This window comes from Papaver somniferum, chromosome 8 (genome assembly GCF_003573695.1).
Source record: "Papaver somniferum cultivar HN1 chromosome 8, ASM357369v1, whole genome shotgun sequence".
Classification (NCBI taxonomy): Eukaryota; Viridiplantae; Streptophyta; class Magnoliopsida; order Ranunculales; family Papaveraceae; genus Papaver; species Papaver somniferum.
In genome coordinates this window covers 146,026,651-146,047,100 of record NC_039365.1, presented here as the reverse complement: position 1 = coordinate 146,047,100, position 20,450 = coordinate 146,026,651, and the positions used below count along the sequence as shown (strand labels likewise).

Sequence of the window (20,450 nt, the reverse complement as noted above, 5' to 3'; positions counted from 1 at the left end):
TATCAATGGAGCAAAATACATTAGATATGTGTTATATGTTCCGGATTTGGCACAAAACTTGTTAAGTGTTGCAACTTGTTGAACTTGGGTATGCCGTTCATTTTGAAGATGGGTATTGCACCATTTATGACAAGAAGCACAACAACAAGACACAAGTCATGAAGAGTATCAAGATGGAGAAGAATAGAAGCTTTCCAATTGTGTTTGAAAACCAAAATGTTGCATTGAGGATGGAAACCATTGATGAAACATGGTTATGGCATAAAAGACTTGGGCATTTGAATTTAAATAGTCTCAAGGTGCTTTCCAACAAGAATATGGTGCAAGGACTTCCACAACATATCAACCACAAAGATGGAGTGTGTGAAGGTTGTGCACTTGGGAAGCAACATCGCCAACCATTCCCAAAAGGTGTAGCATGGAGGTCAAAGGAACTTCTTGGTTTGGTACATACCGATGTGTGTGGACCAATGAATACACCAACTCATGGAGGTAATAGATACTTCATTTTATTCATTGATGACTTTACTCGTATGACTTGGGTATACTTCATGAGACAAAAGTCCGAAGTTTTTAGCGTCTTCAAGAAGTTCAAGAGCCTTGTTGAAAAACAAAGTGGTCACTACATCAAAGTTTTGAGAAGTGATAGAGGCAAAGAATATAACAACAAAGAATTTGATAAATTTTGTGAAGATGAAAGCTTGGAAAGGCAACTAACCGTGGGTTATACTCTTCAACAAAATGGTGTTTCCGAGAGAAAGAACCAAACCGTAATGGAGATGGCGAATCCCATGCTTCATGAGAAGGGTATGCCTAGAGAGTTTTGGGCCGAAGCCGTTAACAACGCCGACTACTTGATGAATAGGTGTCCAACAGAAGCCGTATGGGGACAAAATCCCTTTGAAGCATGGAGTGGGAGAAAGCCATCGGTAAGACATCTAAAAGTTTTTGGTAGTGTGTGTTATTCTCAAATTCCAAAGATGAAGAGAACAAAGCTTGATGAATCAAGTGAGAAATGTATATTTCTTGGCTATAGCCTCCAATCAAAAGGTTATAGGTTGTTTAGCATGAAAAACAACACAATGATCACAAGCCGTGATGTCTTGTTCGATGAAGGTGCTTCATGGAATTGGGAAGAAGGTAAAATTGAGAAGAGAACCGTTATTCTTGATAATGAACAAGAAAATTCAGCAACAAAAGAAGTTGGAGAAGGTGAAGAACTACCTAAAACACCCCCAAATGCAAGGTTTAGAGCATCTCCAAGTACTAGTGCATCAACATCACCACCATCGCCACCAAGGAAGATGCATAGGTTGAATGAAGCGTATGAAAGATGTAACTATTGTACGGTTGAACCGGAAAATTTTGAAGAAGCATCAAAAGAACCGGTTTGGATAAAAGCTATGGAAGAAGAAGTTTTTGTCATTGACGAGAACGATACATGGGAAAAGGTAGCAAGGCCAAGTGACAAAGAAGTTATTGGTGTGAAGTGGATCTACAAAGTGAAGTACAATGCAGATGGAACGGTTCAAATATACAAAGCAAGGTTGGTGGCAAAGGGCTACTCACAACAACCCCGTATCGACTACAATGAAACGTTTGCACCGGTTGCTCGTCTTGACACCATTAGAGCAGTGATTGCTATGGCTTCCCAAAAAGGTTGGTTACTTTATCAACTTGATGTCAAATCGGAATTTTTAAATGAAAAACTCCATGAAGAAGTCTATGTAGAACAACCACAAGGTTTTGTGGTGGAAGGAGAGAAGATAAGGTGTACAAGTTGAAGAAAGCTTTGTATGGCCTAAAGCAAGCACCAAGAGCTTGGTATAGTGAGATAGATGGATACTTCAAAAGGAAAAACTTCAACAAAAGCAAGAGTGAGCCTACACTATATGTGAAGACAAAAGGTACGTCTATTCTCATCGTTGCCTTGTATGTTGATGATCTTATCTTTACGGGTAATGATGCTCATATGATTGAGCAATTCAAGAGAGAAATGATGATGAAATATGAGATGAGTGACATGGGTTTGCTCAAGTACTTCCTTGGTATAGAAGTTCATCAAAGTGAAGATGGGGTGTTCACTTCTCAAAGCAAGTATGCCGAAAAGGTGTTGAAGAAATTTGGTATGCCTGGATGTAACCCCACATCTACACCACTTATAGTGAATGAGAAACTCAAGAAAGATGATGGAGGAAGAACATTTGATGAGACTTACTATAGAGGTCTTATTGGAAACTTGTTGTATTTTACACATACAAGATCCGACATCATGTTTGCTTTCTAGGTTCATGAGTTCACCTAGTCATTTACATCTTGGCGCGGCAAAGAGGTTGTTGAGGTACATACAAGGAACAATGAATTTTGGAATCATGTATTCAAGAAATTTGGATGTCAAATTACTTGGCTATTGTGATAGCGACTTGGGAGGGTGTAGTGATGACATGAAGAGTACATCGGGTTATGCCTTTTCTCTTGGTTCGGGCATATTTACTTGGGCATCGAAGAAGCAAGAAACCGTATCTCTATCCACGACGGAAGCGGAGTACATTTCGGCATCAATAGCTACATTTCATGTTGTATGGCTAAGAAGAATCACGGAAGACATTCAAGAGAAACAAGAAGGGTGAACCGAAATTTTTTGTGACAACAAATCCGCAATTGCTATGTCCAAAAATTCGGTTGAGCATTGTAGAGAAAGGCACATCAAACTAAAGTATCACTTCATTAGAGAATCCGTTGAAGATGGTGAGATAGAACTCAAGTATTGCAAGACGGAAGACCAATTGGCGGACATATTCACCAAGGCACTTTCCAAAGGTAAGTTTCAAAATTTTAGAGGATTAATTGGAGTTGTAGAACATCACATTAAGGAGGAGATTGTTGAGTGTTAATGTAATGCTCAAATGTAATAGGAGTGTAAGAATATAAGTAATAGTAGAATTGTATGGACAATAAATGTCCACATGTCATCTTATCTCTATGGTCTTATATTGACCATGTGTAGAGAGAGAAATTATTGTGAAGAAAGAAATCAAAGAAAATAGAGTGAGTAGAAACTATTAGTTTCCCACTCCATTATCAATCAAAATCCTTCTAATATTCATCATAAATTCAACCAAATATCTAACACAGTTGTCCACTTTTTTTCTTCTTGGAAGTTGGATAATGTTGGGTAGGATTCCCTTAGTGCTGGTTTGTTCAGATAAAAATATCCAAAATGGATACTGTCATACTGAGGTCTTATAAATTTTGAGTACAATGATCCTGGAACCGCACATGTACATTTTCTTTTCAGTTCGATGCACAATTTAAACAATGGTGTTAGAGCACTCGCACCCATCAGTGAAAGGCTTTCCTTTCTTGTTGAGTCTGGTTTTGATGTATTTTTTGGTTTAAGCTCAATGTATAAGGGCTAGGTTTTGTAGGGTGGACCTTATATATGGACTTACTCCTATAGTTGTAAATAAGAATTTCGAGTCTTCGATGAAATTCGAACAACATTTTTCAAACGGCGTTGTCCAAATATGTACAAGCCCAATAGTCGTTTATGAGCCCTGCAAAGGGATTTTTCGTGGAAAAAAAGAACGATTTTTTGGGGACCATGGTTTTTTTGTGGGGATCATTGTTTTATTTTGGGTAAGACATTAAAAGTAAATCTAGGTTACTCCTTATCTAGATATTTACATTAATACCTAAATTACCCTCCTAATTAATTTTGGGTAATGATTAGTTAGTGTTAATAATAGCTAGTGTAATGATTAAGTTAAAGACAATTAGTGACATTAAAAAATCAGATGATTTTTTTTTAAAAGAAATATAATTATTGAGAGAGTAAAGTTAAAGAAGATGAAGAAGGAAAACATGAAAAACGATGGATTTTACCAACCACAATCGGAGGAAGAGTATTTGGGTACCCAGGTATGCTTCAAACTTAGATAATGTTGGTTGAATTGCTCCAAATTTTCAAAAAAAAATGTAAATTTTTAGAGTAGATTTGGGCTTGTTCGGTTACCTTATGTGAAGAACAGGTTACCGAACTCATCTGAAAGTGTAGTTCGGTTACTTTTTCCAAACACGCAGGTTACTGGTGTGGTTTTAAAAGAACCTACAACTTAGACCTGCAAGTATACAAGGTCAGTTGTAGTGAGTGAGGTAAGAAGGGGTTTGTCCTCAGGGACAAGGAGGGTGTAAAGCTGAAACTATGGTCTCACTTAAACTGATTCTAAACAAGAAAGAGTAACCAAAATGGAGGTTGTTTTGATGTGTCGATACGACAAGGTGTTGGTGAGTAACAGAAACAGTAAAGTAATTTGCAAAGAAAGTAAATAGAGCAAATGATGAGAATGGTACTAGGGCCTTTGAGTCCACCACTAACTTACACTAGTTATTCTGCTCATAACACTAACCTTGTCCTTATATCTGATAACAAAAGGGATGTCAATCCTCTGTATATCTGAGGTCACCTTGATATGAATGATTCAATCACAACTAAGGTATTTCTCCTAAGCATTAACTGTCTTTTCGGGGAATAGCTAATCAAAAGATCAATATATGGGATTAAGTATGAGTTGTAGTTCTTCAGCACAATATTATTCTAACTACAATGGATACATGGCATACACTGTGAAAGTAAAGTACTGAAGTCCTAAGATTGAATTTTATTCTAAAACAATTAAGCACAACAAGGTTACTGCCATTAACAGGAATAACTAGTAGCAAACTAGGGCTTCATCTAAACCCTATCAAGTGAATTTAGAACATGATGAAGATGATGAAATCAAACATGAACTACTGCTTGGTGCACCGGCTAATCCGGGCATACCCACACACACAATACCATCTTCTATTTATAGTTTTACATGAAATCCCTAATTTTGAAAGAACCCGAATTTTGAAAATCGAGAATTCACTCACTGATTCTATGAATTTGTCTCCTCTGCTCTCTTGCTCGTCCTTCCTTTCTTCTTCTGCTATGAACCCATGCCTTCTTGGTCTTCTCTGCGCTCCTAGTTAATCCTAGCTTCTCACTGCCTAATTCATAGCATCCAGGAATGATGCTAGGAATGAGAGAGAGGGAAACTAGGGAGATGGGTTTTTATCGGGTGGTTGTGGTGGTGGAACTCGAGGGATGGGAGATGGTGGAGCAGACGCTGGTGGCGTCGGGGAGAGGGATTTGTAGGCTCTGCAATTTTTGGAAAGAAGGGGAAGAAGAGCTCGAGAGAAAAATGGGTTAGGGGCTGTTTGTTTTGGGATATAGGTATTCTATGTTATGGTGTTGAGCGGGCTCATCAAATTTTGATGTCAGCGAAGGGAAGATGTTGGATGAAAAGATGAGAGAATGATCCAACGGCGCGATGGAAGTGGATGTGGAGCGACCGTTGGATATGGAATACATCAAAACTGACGGTCCAAGATGGAGTTAGGTGCTATAGTGTTAGACAGGAACATCAAAGCTCGATGTACTCTGATGAAACGACCGTTAGATGATGGAATGGATCCAATCTGACGGCTAAGGAGAGAAGCGGGTTTGGGTTTGGATTTTGGGTTTGGGTTTAGGAAATGGATTTGGGCTTAGGTAATCTTGAGCCCACTTCTTCTTTAAGAACAATTTCTTCCTTGTTAAGCCCATTTTCATCCTTGAGTCTTCCATACCGCATTCTTCACTTCTTTTCCGCTAGAGTTTCCTTCGGCTTTTTCCCGTGTCTTTGCTCTTTTCGCTCCGTGAGTTAACCAGGCTTTATTTAGTACCTAAAAATGCAAAATTAATTGAGAAAAGTATTTATTCTTGAAAACAACGAAAACACAGAATATGGGATAAAATGGAGCGTTAGTGCACAAATGATGAGTTAAATGCCAATAAAAAGGTGCAAATATATACAATATTTGGCACTCATCAAATAACCCCAAACCTGAATTTTACTTGTCCTCAAGTAAAAAAAAACTAAGGAAATCCTACCTATACCACTGTCGCTGGTCTCTCGATTGCATTTAGCGAATGCAATAAGCCTTTTAAACCACTAAGTGTCCCTAGTGGACGAGTTTAAGTCTCGTGAAGGTTTGCTTAGAACGTACCTACAAAGTTCTAGGACAAAATATAAGCTCAGATTACATGAAATGTGACATGTGCAAGACAGTAGAAGCTCACATCAAAATGGATATGTCAATCTAGCTATCAAAGGCACAATCCTAGCACTGATAACAAATAAAGACATGGGATAAGAGTGTAAAGTGTATCTACACATGTGTAAAGAAAGATCGTATGTTATGACTACTAATCACCAAGAGATAGTTTCTCAGACTAAGAACCGAGGTCGAAATCTAGCTAGCTGTCCGGACTTTACGAGAATTGTGAATGAGTTGGAGGTATTTCATAATTACTCGCGTTGTACATCAATGGCATACACCCTTCCTTGCTTATAACACAAAAACACAAAAGATGACTCTTTACATGACTCTTATTTACATTGACTACTCTCTTTTATTTTTGGAACAAGAGAGGATGGAATTGATAAATACTTGATTTTATTTTATTTTTATTTATTTTTGTTGAAAAAAATATTTACAACATGGTAACTCTTTTGATACATAAGCAAAAAGAAACAAACAATTACATGACACTTTGCAAGAGGTAGCCCTTTTTGATGCACCTAGTTAAATTCGATGGTTGTCTTTCTTAATGTAACCTCCACCTTCTATCCCAACCAACCAAAGAACAAGCTAGTAAAGTTTCGTTCAGTATTCTAAAGTGATTGGCAATCGTGACTTCCGATAGAACACCTCAAGGATGAGGCTATACATGTATTGGTAGATCGTGCACGTGCAAGTTTCTTATCACTATGTGAATTGTGCTAGAATGGGTGCCTAAATATCTAGACTAAGAATCCTAAAAATTACATATTTGCACAAGAGTCAACATTTCAAGGTAAATGAGCTCCATTTTTATGTTTTTTTTTTTTTTTTTAATTTTTTAATTTTTTTTTTTTCAAAAAGAAAGAGTTCTGTTTTCAATTATAGCATGTTATCAAAGTATCTAATTTTCACCCTCAAACCTAAACTAAACATTGTCCTCAATGTTTCAAAAGATAAACATGATTATAACACATACCATGAGAACGATGCTAAGTGTAGAAAAAGGAAAGAGATTACCGGATATTGGCGAAAGCAAGTTTTGAACTCCATTATTCAAGGCAAAACCCAACAGTAACTCAACTGAATTCACATTGGGTTAGCACAATATATACAAGAAACATATGATTCCACTAAACATTACCTACCAGATTATATACAAACAATTCACTATATACATACAGTCTAAAGAGTTGAAGATCAACCCAAAAGCCAAAGTGTTGAAACATAGACAGTTTCAAAACACTAAAATTAGACTGAAATGAGAGTGACAGTGAAAAACCAAATGAATCACCCCTAAACCTATATTTTTCAACAGGTTTACTTTTAAGCACAAAATCTTTTAATTTTAGGGGTTCAGGATTCACAAGGTCTAACTCAAAATGGACTTTTTGCGGGATGGTCAGAGAAATTAATTCCAACTGTGGCTCTTTAAAAATGTTGTATTTTGATTCAAAATAGTCCAAAAGGACTTTGGAGGCACACAATTCCAATCCTAGGTTGGAAATTTTCAGAAAAGTTGGTTTAAAAGTTTTATTACAAACCAAATCTACGTTCGGTGGAATAATCTCAATATGCGATTTAGGTAAGAAAGTTGGTACTTCTAAGTTATTTTCATGGATAAGATCAATAGTACCAACACATACTTCCCCTAAATCAGAAATTGGTAAATCATGCTCACATTCATCGAACAAAACATCAAGACCTAAATCGGTATCATGATTGTCCGTAGTACTCAAATCAACATCGGAAGAAATAACATTTTGTGACTTAGGCAAGGAATCAGACACATAATATTTGTTTTCATGCATATTAACATTAGTGTCTACAGAAGATTCAACTATTCCTATGTCATGCTCATCTTCGAAGAACAATTGTACAAGTACCATATCAAAATCAAAATCATATGATTTGCTATGAGTATTAGAAGAAACAACATTCATGAAGGTCGAGGGCGAGAAGCCATATGTTATTGAACCAAAAGGTTCCACAATATTTTCATGTTCTTCTAACATAACATCATTATCATCATAATCTTCATAATCATCATCATGGTAACATGCATATTGGTCCTCATTAACAGTGGTGGTGTCATTAGTCGATTCATGTTCCTCTAAATTAGGTTCATATTCAACATCATTTACATGAATGGGACTAGACACTTCATTAGGGACAACATACATTTCCTCATGAATTTCCTCCTTTTGTAGGTGAAGCAAAATCTGATCTAAATATGCCTGAATTCGTGATGTAGATCTAGCAAAGTTTTGCTCACTGAGTCTGAAAGCTTCTGTGGTGGAGTCTAAATTCATGGGAGTACAAAATTCTTCATGTTCAAATTGTGGTGAATGGTACATGTGTGCATGGTCATTAGGGTTTATAAAAGATTGATCGCAACCCTCAAAGGATTGATTATGGTCCCAATGACTACCAGCCTCACAATTTGTGGGCATTTCATAATTTGGATTTTCATGGGATTCTCTAAATTGCCTATAATGATGCAAAATATAGCAATATTTATCCGGGTGGTCTAAACCACCACATAAGGTACATGCATATATTTCAGGTCGTCTATGTGAACTAGATGCTACAGATTTCTCATGTGTTTGCATTTCTAAAGAAGTGATCCGAGCCTCCAACTGATTCACAAGTGACGAATGTGTGAGTTGGATATTGTCTAGATGTTCATTTTCACTCAATGGTGGATGATACATGTGTGAATAGTCATTAGGGTTTGCATATTGAGGTTCATGACCTACAGAAGGTCCATAATAATAATCCCTATAACTATTGACATCATGGTCTGTGGGAGGCTCATAAGGTGAATCTTGCCCGTAAGCTTCTCTAATAGATTTATTCCCAGTGGCAGACCAAAATCCAGACATGTTATGTTTATCAAACAATCACACAATTCAAAAAGAGAAATAAGGCCCACACTTTTCAGTTATAGGTTTCAAAATTTTGGTTTTTAGGCTTTAAAGGTAAAGCCTATTTGGGATTTTTGGTTAAAAAGAGGGAGAAAAATTTTGGTTTTTGAATGGGAGAAAACTTTTGGTTTTAATTGGGAGATAAAAAGAAAAATTTGGTTTTTTAATATTGGGAGAAAAACTTTGGTTTTAAAATTTGGAGCAAGCCCACATTGGTGGAGCAAGAATTTGGTTTTGAGTTGGGAGAAAAATTTGGTTTTGTTGTTAGGAGCAAGCCCACATTGGTGGGAGAATTGTGCAGCCCAAAAGGAAGTTTTGAACAGGCCCAACTGTTGGGTTGGAAGTTGGTTTGAAATTTTTTTAACTTTTGCAGCTTGAGCCAAGCCCAGAGACACTTAATTAGAAGCCCACAATTTCAAAAATACAAGCCCAACAGACAGTAAAGAAGGCCCAGTTGGGCTTTGCTAATGGGTTAGGCTTACTTGTTTGGAGGGAAACCCAGTTTGGCTTTTTACCCCTTTTTGTTTGTTGCACATCCCAGTTGGGCTTTGTTCAGTCTTCCACTCCACAAACAGCAGCCCAGTTGGGCTTTGTTCAGTCTTCCACTCCACAAACAGCAGCCCAGCATCTTCAAAGTCTTCAATCAGCTCACAACAGAGCACCAGTGGTACCGCAAGTATAAAACCGGGTTTAGGCGATTCTACATATTGTCCTGCGCCTTTTCCTTCTTTAGCTTGTGCAGCAGAGATTTCAAGTACCTGCTAGCTCGCCAAAATCCTTTAGTTCCCAGAATTGGACAATTGAAGCAAAGGCATAGAAATACTAACATTGGAAATTTCAGAAACGGGTCTCTGTAATATGGAATGCAGGGATGCTTGGACTGATGACAAATTTTTAGCAGCAATGAACTAGTACAATTATCTACACATATTACAAATTCTTCACTATGAAATGTTTATGCTTGCATGAATAATTTAAGCGCCAGGGTAACAAGATGCCAGCAAAAAGGAGTTTCAGAATCACCACAGGTGAGAGATACAGAATATTGATGACTATCACGGCAACTAACTTCAGGCAGGTTTGGCAATGATGCAGTTTAAGCGAATGGGGTGATTGAAATTTACAACTTGCATTTAACTGGATGCGGAGTGTTCAAGCGAACTAGTTCGAAAGAAAACCAAAAGATGTTGATTGTATTCACAGATGGATTAATGCTTAACAGTTCAACTGCAATGGCAAGCTACAGAATGTAATATTCAGGCTACAGATTGTAGTAACTAGAGAAGCTGAAAATAAAAACCTACAACTAAGATGGATATATTACAGATGCAAATTATAGGAACATATGAACTATACTACTGAGATGAGATTAACGAAAGTAAAACTAAGTTACAGGATGCAACTATAGATAGGGAAACAAGTTTCAAACTACAACAACTTCTACAGCTAATATGCAATAAGACAAGCTACAACTATAATGGCAGAAAATCTAACACATATATACAAGAATCGTACTAAAAACAGTAAAGTGGAACTTTAAATCAGCTACACCGCCACCGAGTCCCCGGCAGCGGCGCCAAAAACTTGGTGTGGTTTTAAAATAACCTACAACTTAGACCTGCAAGTATACAGGGTCAGTTGTAGTGAGTGACGTAAGAAGGGGTTTGTCCTCAGGGACAAGGAGGGTGTAAAGCTGAAACTATGGTCTCACTTAAACTGATTCTAAACAAGAAAGAGTAACCAAAATGGAGGTTGTTTTGATGTGTCGATACGATGAAGTGTTGGTGAGTAACAGAACAGTAAAGTAATATGCAAAGAAAGTAAATAGAGCAAATGATGAGAATGGTACTAGGGCCTTTGAGTCCACCACTAACTTACACTAGTTATTCTGCTCATAACACTAACCTTGTCCTTATATCTGATAACAAAAGGGATGTCAATCCTATGTATATCTAAGGTCACCTTGATATGAATGATTCAATCACAACTAAGGTATTTCTCCTAAGCATTAACTGTCTTTTCGGGGAATAGCTAATCAAAAGATCAATATATGGGATTAAGTATGAGTTGTAGTTCTTCAGCACAGTATTATTCTAACTACAATGGATACATGACATACACTGTGAAAGTAAAGTACTGAAGTCCTAAGATTGAATTTTATTCTAAAACAATTAAGCACAACAAGGTTACTGCCATTAACAGGAATAACTAGTAGCAAACTAGGCCTTCATCTAAACCCTATCAGGTGAATTTAGAACATGATGAAGATGATGAAATCAAACATGAACTACTGCTTGGTGCACCGGATAATCCGGGCATACCCACACACACACAATACCATCTTCTATTTATAGTTTTACATGAAATCCCTAATTTCTAAGCCCTAATTTTGAAAGAACCCGAATTTTGAAAATCGAGAATTCACTCACTGATTCTCTGAATTTGTCTCCTCTGCTCTCTTGCTCGTCCTTCCTTTCCTCTTCTTCTACGGACCCATGCCTTCTTGGTCTTCTCTGCGCTCCTAGTTAATCCGAGCTTCTCACTGCCTAATTCATAGCATCCAGGAATGATGCTAGGAATGAGAGAGAGGGAAACTAGGGAGATGGGTTTTTGTCGGGTGTTTGTGGTGGTGGAACTCGAGGGATGGGAGATGGTGGAGCAGACGCTGGTGGTGTCGGGGAGAGGGATTTGCAGGCTCTGCAATTTTTGGGAAGAAGGGGAAGAAGAGCTCGAGAGAAGAATGGGTTAGGGGTTGTTTGTTTTGGGGTATAGGTATTCTAGGTTATGGTGTTGAGCGGGCTCATCAAATTTTGATGTCAGCGAAGGGAAGATGTTGGATGAAAAGATGAGAGAATGATCCAATGGCGCGATGGAAGTGGATGTGGAGCGACCGTTGGATATGGAATACATCAAAACTGACGGTCCAAGATGGAGTTAGGTGCTACAGTGTTGGACAGGAACATCAAAGCTCGATGTACTCTGATGAAGCGACCGTTAGATGATGGAATGGATCCAATCTGACGGCTAAGGAGAGAAACGGGTTTGGGTTTTGGGTTTAGGATATGGGTTTGGGTTTAGGAAATAGATTTGGGCTTAGGTAATCTTGAGCCCACTTCTTCTTTAAGAACAATTTCTTCCTTGTTAAGCCCATTTTCATCATTGAGTCTTCCATACCGCATTCTTCACTTCTCTTCCGCTAGAGTTTCCTTCGGTTTTTCCCGTGTCTTTGCTCTTTTCGCTCCGTGAGTTAACCAGGCTTTATTTAGTACCTAAAAATGCAAAATTAATTGAGAAAAGTATTTATTCTTGAAAACAACGAAAACACAGAATATGGGATAAAATGGAGCGTTAGTGCACAAATGGTGAGTTAAATGTCAATAAAAAGGTGCAAATATATACAATATTTGGCACTCATCAGTTACCAAACTCGCTCTTTAATGGAGGTTTTTAGTCTTTCGGTTAACAGACATGTTACTGAACTTTGTTTATAGGATTTACAGAGTCATGTTCGGTTGGTTCGCAAACTTTAACGTAACAACATATCTAACCGAACTCCACATGTATGCAATTAGTGAAGAGTTCAGTTTTCAAAATTTCTGCGAACAAACCGAACATAGTGGGACAAGTTCTGTTAAATCATAACTCAACATAGTGGGAAAAATAACACAGTTCGGTTACATTGGTTTTTTTTTTTTTTTTGTATTATGGGTAAAGTTCGGTTACTAACTAGTTTTAGAATTTTTCTCGCACCAACCGAACAGAGTGGGAAAAGTTCGGTTGAATGAGAACTCAACATAGTGGGAAAAATAGCACAGTTCGGTTACATTAATTTTTTTTCTTCTTCTTTTTGTAATATGGGTAGAGTTCGGTTACTAGATAGTTTTAGAAATTTTTGCGAACCAACCGAAATCGCAGTTCGGTAACCTAATTTTAAATCCTATTGAACCGCACTGTTCTTCGTGTTCTTCCTTCAGGAAGTTCGGTTAAGAAACTAGGATTTTTGTGAAACGCGTCCTAACCGAACAAAGCACTGTAACTTCCATATGAACCCTATTTTAATGATATCTATTCAATTAAAAGTAATGGGGAAGAAGAGAAGAACATGAGAAAAGAATAATTTTCAATCGAACGAGGAACGTCAAGGAAAGAGAGAAGAAGAAGAGAATAATTTATCTTTTTTCAAAACTAAAATTTTCGATCCCTCATGTTTTTGTTTTTGATTTTGGTTTTGATTTTGATAATAGATTCATTTAGATTAGATGTATATGATTAGATTTATATTGTTATTAGGTTAATTTTAATTTAAATTAAAGTAAAGGGTAAATGTGTATTTACCTAACTTTAGGACACCCCTTATAATTATAGGGAGGTTGGCCTAATAAGACCATGGTCCCTCCAAAAAAAACCACGGTCCTTAAAAAATCATTCAAAAAAAAATGTAACAGGGGAATATATATCAAGGCTTGGGATGCCATGTGTACTAGTAAGGATAATGGGATTTAGGTATTAAAAATCCTTACAAGTTCAACTTAGCCCTGTTAACAAGACTAGCCTGGAGACTGTTAGAAAACCTCGATAAATTGTGGTGCATCATTCTTAAGAACAAATATTTTCCCAAAAATGACCCCTTGTTCTATAGAAAGAAAACCAATAAATCTTGGGCTTGGACCAACATCTGCAAGGGTCTAGACATAATAAGAGAAAATCATGGGTGGGAATTAGGAAATGGTAACGACATTTAGATTTGGACTGATAAATGGTTGTCGAATGGTAAAATCCCTAAACCAAAAAATGTTAACAATATATGCATTTGGTTCATAAAGTGTCTGACATTATTGATGATAGAGGTAGCTGGAACTTGACTTTGATTAATAATATGTTTGATGCTTGCGATGTTGATGAAATCAAAAGGTTAGAACCATGTAATAATTATGAGAAAAAAGATACTAGAATATGAATAGGAATCAGGGATGGTTCTGTTTCTATGAAATCTGCCAACAATTACCTTTGCAATAGAAATCATTCTAATCTTACAGTTACGTGGAGAGGTATATGGAAATTAAATGTTATTCCGAGAGTTAAAACTTTTTTTTGTAAATCTTTGAGTGGCTACCTTCCAGTTAGGGAAACTCTTGGTAGACATACCCCGATAGATATACCTAGTTTTCCCTCTCTGTAATTGTAATGCTAGAGAGACTTTAGAATATTTATTTACAAAATGTATTTTCTCGAAAGTTATTTGGAGAGGTTTATCTTTTTCAAATATTTTCGATATTGTTGTGAATCATAGTTTTAATAGTTGGTGTCTATATTGGTTAAAAGACACTAATAACATGGAGACTTTTGCTTTCATTTTATGGTACGTCTGGAAATATCGTTGTAGGGTTGTTTTCGACAAGGTTAAAGCTAATCCTAAAAATATGATTGATTTTATTAGGAAAGATATTCAAAATTATATTGAGCCTAGAAATTGCTCCTCTATGAATGTAGTTCAAGATAATAGTGCGATACTTATCATCCTTGCTGGAATTGTGACCCGCATATTTCTAAGCAAAATGTCTCTTATATCTTCTTTGATGCAGCTTATCAGGAAAAATATGGAAAGTTTGCCTATCGAATTATTAAAATGAATAACTCAGGTCTTGTTTCAGATTTCGCAGGCGGCTTAGGATGGTGCACAAGTCCAAAAGAAGCTGTATCCAGAGCATGCCAAGAAGCAATCAAATGGTCAAGAAATTATCGAAATAAAAGAATAACCTTTCTAAATGACAACAAAAACGGTATCAGTAGTATGAAGGAGAAGAATCATTTTGCTGTCAATTGGAGATCAAAGGCTATTTTGCTTCGAGCTCTTTATCACGATAAATTTCTTGCTAGTTTTTCCTTCTTCTATTTTAATAGAAAATGTAACAATTATGCGGGTAGTTTAGCAAAACACTTAATTAAATTCTCGGATATTATAATAGATTCTAGATATTGGGATATATCTAGGAAAAATGCTTGGCTAAGTAAACTATGTAAGCAAAACAATGTAATTTATATTCCTTAGTCGAATAAAATTTTCCTTTTATCAAAAAAAAAACATAAAATAAAACCGTTTATACATATTTTTCAACTAACGAGTTATGATATAGCTAGGGCTGCACAAGACCCGCCCACAATACCCAAACCCACCCGTACCCGTTAAATCTGTGGGTTTTTAATCCATACCCGCCCGTTGTGGGTGCGGGGTTGGTTATGAAAAAAAACCCGCTGTCTGTGGGTGCGAGGTTGGTTTAAGCTAATACCCGCCCATACCCGCCCAAAAAACCCGCAGATTATATACCATTAGATAAAACTAATCCTAGTCGTCCATTATGAAACCCTAATACTAGTAGATAGGATAACTGATAACCCTCATTCACTTTCTACACTCTTCTCTCTGTTCGGCCTCTCCTCTTCTTCCTCCTCAGTTCTCCTTCTTCACCTACGAACGACAATTACCAGAAATCTTCACCAGAAATCGACAACAACAACTTCGAATCTTCACCAGAAATCGACAACAATCGAAAAATCAACAGATTCAACACTTAATCTTCATCTGTGAACTTCCTAGATATGAATATTTTGGGGTTTTGGTTTTTTTTTCTCACTTAATCAAGGAGAATAGAAGTTACTCTAAATACTTGAATATAAAGCGGGTTTAAACCCGTTTAAACCCATACCCGCCCGCTGTTTGTGGGTGCGGGGTTGGTTATGAAAAAAAAAACCGCAGTCTGTGGGTGCGAGGTTGGTTTTAGCTTATACCCGCCCATACCCGCCCATGTGCAGCCCTAGATATAGCGTAAATTTTCATTCTTGTATATTATGTTACGTAAACACTTAATATTATATACATAACCAATAGCATGTACAATCTATAGGTGTTTCAGAGATGGGTTATTAAAGATCTTCATAGTGTAATATTAGAGCTCTTCCTAGTGCCAACTGATTAATTAAACATTTGAAGAGGGACATGGTGTATCCATGGAATTGGTTTCAAATTCTCCTAGGGAAAGCATATAAACTAATTTCAAAATGAAATAAGGAGTACTTGAGCACGATATATGTGGATGAGCTTAGTACGTTACCCTTCTTACACCCCGTCAGCTTCAAGGAAAGAGGACGTGGCTTCAAGATCGCCACTGCTTCCGTCAGTTGACTTCCATCCATTAAGTGCTTGACTAAATGTCATATGATTACCATCCACGCTTTCAAATTTTGGCTCTGCTGGTTTCCAGAACTCCACCAGAGACACTAATTTACTTGCTACATGATTCATTTTGGGTCTATGTTTAGATTTTTGTGAATAGCCGTGACCAGCTAGTTCTACGACTTCTCTGATGATGTCCTTTGTGTCATCGTAATTTCTATTGCAGGGTAAATTGCTATAGAGAAGTTGATTATGTCAAACTGATTCTTTCGGAACCAAGATACTAAGCTAATGTACTCGCCTGATTTGTTTTGCTCTACTGCCTTCTTGCCAGTAATCAACTCCATTAAACTCACATCGAAACTGTAAACGTCAAGCTTGGTTGATGTTTATCCAGTTGCTGTTAAATGAAAAAAAAAAAAAAAAGGGAGAATGATTACTTCAGCAGGTTGATTACCCTAATAAATTTTTTTTCTTTTTTTTTTTGCTTGGTAATAACAAATTTTATTAAGCCAAGGAATAACGACACAAGATTACAAAAAGAAGCCCGTTGAATTTATACGGGCTTTTGATAAGCTAAAAGTAAAAAACTAACTAAACTTAGTCAAATTTGTAGTAGGGTTTTTCTGGTATTTTCATAGATTTGATAAATTCTGGTTTGGAAAGATAACTTCTTCTTTCTCCCTTAGGCATTCCTGCTCATTTTTTTGCAATTTAATCCGCTGAGAAATTTGTCTCCCCGTAGCTATGAGTGAAGTACCAATCATGTAGGGTGTTTTTTATCTTGTTCCATCTTGTACAAGCCCACCATGGAGTTGCTTCAGATTGAAATGCTTCTATTGCTGCTTGTGAGTCAGTTTGAAAACAAACTTTAAGAAAGTTTTTGCTAATTGCCGATTCCCCACACATAGTATTGCAAAGACTTCTGCCACAAAATTTGTAAAAAGACCCAAACCTCCAGCCATTGCATAGATATATTCTCTTGTGCCTTGTCTGCATATAAAACCAAATCCAGCATCTCCTGGGTTACCTCTAGAGGCACCATCACATCATATCAGAATAAAATAAGGATTTGGAAGTAAGAAGTATATTTCTATGATTCTTGGTGACTTCACACTTCTACACTTCAAACCAAATGTCTTCAAAATCTTCAGATCATAAGAAGAATTCCACATGGTTCTTATTTACGTAACCAAGGCAATGAAGGAAGCTATTTACGCATGATTGATGGGTAACTATTTTATTCATTTTGTTTTCTCTAATTTTATTATATAATTCACTTAATCATTACTTCTGCAGAGTTTTAAATTTGTTGCATGATTTTCTCGATTACTTGTGATTCAATCTGATAGGTTATACTTTGTTAAATTAATTAATAATCTATGCTTAATGAGTACAATTAATATTTGAGAACATACCTGATTATTAGTGAATTAAGAAATAAAATGACTTAAAATTTGACAAGAGTTTTGTAATATTTATAACATCATTCAATCATGAGTAGTAGTGGAATCCAGAGTCTTGGTTGTTTTTAAAATCTTGGTTTCACTTTCAGTTCAATTTTATTTATTTTATTATTAGAAATTAGGTCTAAAAACAAATCTTTTCAAGTCTGAGAATTGAATATTTTTATCAATTTCTACAACACATCAATTGGCTCCAAGAAAAGGGTGTCAAAGAGAACTCGGCAAAAGCGTAGGGGTCCCAGTGGAAGTGTAATGCATCCGATAGTGATACCGATACCACAATGAGCATGCAGGAAGAAGTGGAAAAAAAAGGTGATGGAGCTACCAAAAAAGGCAGTGAAAGTGGGAAAGGAGGTCGTGGAGGTGGTCCTCAAGGAAGAGATCTGTTAGAGAATTGCTCGGTCGAACTCACAAGTGTTGCTATCTCAAGATTGTTACCAAATTTAGTTTTCAAACCCATATCTTGATTTCTAGTCTACAATTAGTTAAGTCTCAGACTAGGATAGAGATAGCTGAGAAACAAACCAGTCGTCATTGTGTTCTACCGTTTGAAGGCGAAGGTCAACCGAAGATTTTGGAAAAATTCATCAACAAAAGCTAATTGAAGACTGAACCACCTATTTCTTAAGTCATATTCACTTTTTTATCCTTGAGACGTTGTCACGTAACTAGTTATACTATCATGCATATACAAGAATTTAGAGTCAAGTTTATCTTGATAATAAATTAATTCTCGAAATATAATGACTAAGCTCAATGAACATTTGTTCATACTTGATGAATTTCGGTTAAGGAAAATTTATTGTTCGCAATCAAAATCGTGATTCAAGTTTTATCATTATGAAATAGCCTGGAACAGTGATATGTGTCATTGATGTTATTCGGGAATGTTTCAGATCGATTTAGAGAGAAATATAGAACTACTATAGACTCAGATAAAAGACAGTGTTATCATTTTTACAAACTGGGAAAACTGTTATAAGTCTCGAGCCGTATTGCATGTACTCGTAGCAGAGTAGCTATATGTCGACTTGCAGATTTGTGGTACGCATATCTTTATGCGCATCATGTAAAAATATGTTTGACTCGTGAACCAGATCGGTACGCATACCCGTATGCAAACCGAATAGGAATTTTGGTCACATAATTGGTTTGGTATCCATACCAAAACACGCACCAGAAAAGTTATGTGTTCCGGAACTCAGTTTGTGTATCCATAATGGTACACATACTAAAATAGTTATGTGGACTCCAGAACCAGTCATAGTCTTAAGGTATCCATACCGTACACATACCTAAACATGATGGTGCTTAATATTGTACAAACCGGTACACGTACTGTGACTGACCTGACTCACGGACGACAATGGTATTTGTACTTTGTATATATACTAACCATGTTGATTATTTTCAAGTGTAATAAAATTATTTCTAGGAGATAATTAGCATTTAATTGAATCTCTAAAAACACCACAAACTTATTTGATCACATGATTGTGACTCAAGGTTAATGTATTAAGTGTTTACAAAAATGAATGTTAAGCTTATAAGTTCATATCGGCTAGTTTCGGCTAACCACCTTGAACATAGTATTTATACACGGTTCGGTTACGGTTTCACCTATCCAGAGTGTATATCTTGTTTATGTAAATCATATTCAAAAATTCATCTAACGGTGGATATTGATTGCTTGGTTCCAAAGCTATCTTAGCTTAAACCTAAAGCAACCTATGCTTTGAATGTCTATAAAAGGGGAACTCCAAGCAACTGGGATCTTTGAATACCGAGTCATATGAGACATCAATACCGTTACCTTTACCAGGACAACTCCAGATAGCAGCAAAACTAAAAGTGTTCACAGTCTCAATTTCATTATTTCGAATAGAAATTCCCCTGTCAGGAAATCTCTGACTCAGAGGAATATCGTCTTCAGGATCCTTCGTCGACGGTACCTTGTGAGTAAAATCCTTGGGAGTTTTAGCTCTTCTAAATCTTTTACAGTCCAGTGGAAGAGAACTTTAAGAAGTCCTTCTTTTTATACTTGATTGCTTTCCACAAACCAGAATCTTGTATTATAGCTTGAACCTCATCAACCTCTCATGAAAAATCCAAACTGTAACCTTTGATGTCACAAATTCCTGGTCGCATCCCTATGATCCAGAGTCTCATAGATCCTCTTTTCCCGTGACTCCTTGTAACCGATCAACATTTTCCCCAATCTTTCGGAAGACCATAAACTGGGTTATTCCTTTGGGAAGGTAATATGTTATCATCAACCGGAGTATGAAGCTTTATCATCCGTGGCACAATGAGTTTCCTCTATTTTACTTATTTTTGTGGTTGTGGTGGTGGTTCTTCTTATTCTTCTTCGCCATATTTATCTTCATCTTCAGATGAATTAGATTCATCTCCTCGATTAAATTTTTTCCATGGCGTCATGGTTGTCATTGGTCATCTTTTTCTTCACCTCCATTAACACAAAGTAGAAAATGTAATTAATATATCAAACATTAAACATTCGGCTAATAAAATAAAACAAGAGTTCGTCTGAACAATTGATAAAAGTTCGGCTACAGATAAAAGGGTTCGAATGATAATCCTAAAAAATGTGAATATCAGAAGAGTGTTCGGATAACAATGAGAGCTCAATTATTGGACGAACTTATCATTATTATTTTTGTGAAACTCTACTCAGAAGTTCGGCCGAACTTTAGCAACAATCAAATCAGTTGGAAATTTATTTCGAAATATAGAAAG

At 36.5% G+C, this 20,450-nt stretch overlaps 1 protein-coding gene across 1 annotated transcript; it reads left to right on the top strand.

The window, feature by feature from the left end:
• The first annotated feature begins 2,014 nt into the window (after nucleotides 1-2,014).
• LOC113306149 (uncharacterized mitochondrial protein AtMg00810-like) lies at nucleotides 2,015-2,630 on the top strand. The gene is made up of 2 exons (XM_026555121.1): nucleotides 2,015-2,244; nucleotides 2,288-2,630. The coding sequence occupies exons 1-2, from the start codon at nucleotides 2,015-2,017 to the stop codon at nucleotides 2,628-2,630; spliced, it is 573 nt and encodes a 190-aa protein (XP_026410906.1).
• The last annotated feature ends 17,820 nt before the right edge of the window (nucleotides 2,631-20,450 follow it).